General features: G+C 38.4%; 1 protein-coding gene across 1 annotated transcript in view; it reads left to right on the top strand.

Moving 5' to 3' along the window:
- The window catches only part of LOC106877457 (sodium-dependent phosphate transport protein 2B), a 30,202-nt gene extending 28,400 nt beyond the window's left edge, over nt 1-1,802 (top strand). The window contains exon 8 of the mRNA XM_052974977.1: nt 591-1,802. Within this exon, the coding sequence (XP_052830937.1) occupies nt 591-1,486 (896 nt within the window). The 3' untranslated portion in view covers nt 1,487-1,802. The remainder of the gene's footprint in view (nt 1-590) is intronic.
- Nucleotides 1,803-1,808: the final 6 nt, after the last annotated feature.

Raw genomic sequence — 1,808 nt, 5'->3', positions numbered from 1 at the left:
CACTACCACCTGCCCGTCTGGGTTGAAGGCCAGTCAGCTCGCCAGTCCAACGACTTATATGCTCATGGCTTGTAAAATCATGTAAATTTTCTCTCAGGTATGCAATTTCCGGGCATACCAGCTCACATCTGTTTGTGTGTATATATATATATATATATATATATATATGTGTGTGTGTGTGTGTATGTATGTATGTATGTATGTATGTATGTATGTATGTATGCATATATGTATATGTATATATGTATATATATTACAGGCGCAGGTGTGATTGTGTATTAAGAAGCTTGCTTCACAACCACATAGTTCCAGGTTCAGTCCCACTGCGTGGCACTTTGGACGAGTGTCTTCTACTACAGCCCCGGGCCGATCAAAACCATAAAAACACAAAATATATCAATAGCAGACAAAAATAATCTAGTAGCCGTGGTTAGAATGTTATCCATGCATTTCTGCTTTGTTGAGCTTCATCAGTATCAAGTGCACATTGTCAGCCACAGTCTCAACAAATATAAGTTGCAATTATTTATTTATTCATTTATTTATTTATTTATCTATTTAATTAATTTATTCATTTGTCTATTTTGCAGGTAACCACGTATTTGCAAACACTTCCCTCAACGACACCTTAATTGGTGTGATCCTGCTTGTAATTTCGTTGGTCGTCTTGTGTTTCTGCTTAATATCAATTGTAAAAATCCTCCATACTGTAATGAAAGGCAACACGGCGAAAATTATAAAGAAAATGGTCAACGCCAAACTACCCAGTCCGTTTGGTTTTCTAACCGGTTATCTGGCGATTCTTGTCGGTACAGCATTGACGTTTCTGGTGCAAAGTAGTTCCATATTCACCTCCACACTCACCCCGCTCGTTGGCGTTGGTGTGATTTCTTTGAAACGCATGTATCCTCTCACGCTAGGAGCAAACATAGGAACGACGTTCACTGCTGTTATGGCTGCCATGACATCATCCGGTGAAAGCCTAAAACTGGCCCTGCGAATTGCGTTCTGTCATCTGTTCTTTAACGTAAGCGGCATCATCATTTGGTATCCGATTCCATACTTGAGGAAAATTCCCATTGGTCTGAGCAAAACTCTCGGCAATACAACAGCAAAATATCGTTGGTTTGCCATTGTGTACCTCATCACTATGTTCTTGTTGTTACCCGGTCTTGTGTTTGTCGTGTCCTTGGGTGGCTGGCCTGCTTGGGTTGGTGTTTTTGGTCCGATCGGTTTGCTCCTTATAATCGTGATTATCATGAACATACTTCAGAAAAAGTTACCTAGCTATCTACCCGAAAAACTGAGAACCTGGGACTTTTTGCCCCTGTGGATGCACTCACTAGAACCATACGACCGACCAATGACAGCACTCGGTCGGTGGTTTGGAAAATTGAAAAGGTGCTCGTTCTCTAAAGAAAAGAATAAAACTCTTACGCCACAAACGAACTTTGCCATGAAAAACTCAATGGAATCGATTCAATGAAAGAATCTTTTTTTCTTTTTTTAAATACCAAAAACCTATAAAGAAAAATAAAACACAGCACAAACTGAGCAAATATAACAGCAAACAAGTAAAAATTAACAACTACAACATCATCAACAACAAGAACAAGAACAACAACAAAAATAACAACAATAACAATAATAATAATAATAATAATAATAATAATGCAAACGAGGTTTTTAAAAAGATTAGCCGAAACTCGAAATGCAAAGAAGAAAATGGCAGAAGAAAACCCAAATAATTTTGGGGGTGAGAGCGGGAGAGTGTGCATTCATACGTAATTAAGCGTATCCATTTGCAT

This window comes from Octopus bimaculoides, chromosome 20, assembly GCF_001194135.2.
Source record: "Octopus bimaculoides isolate UCB-OBI-ISO-001 chromosome 20, ASM119413v2, whole genome shotgun sequence".
NCBI classification, from domain to species: Eukaryota; Metazoa; Mollusca; class Cephalopoda; order Octopoda; family Octopodidae; genus Octopus; species Octopus bimaculoides.
Note: the sequence above shows the minus strand (reverse complement) of the source record. Positions and strands in the feature narration are given on the sequence as shown.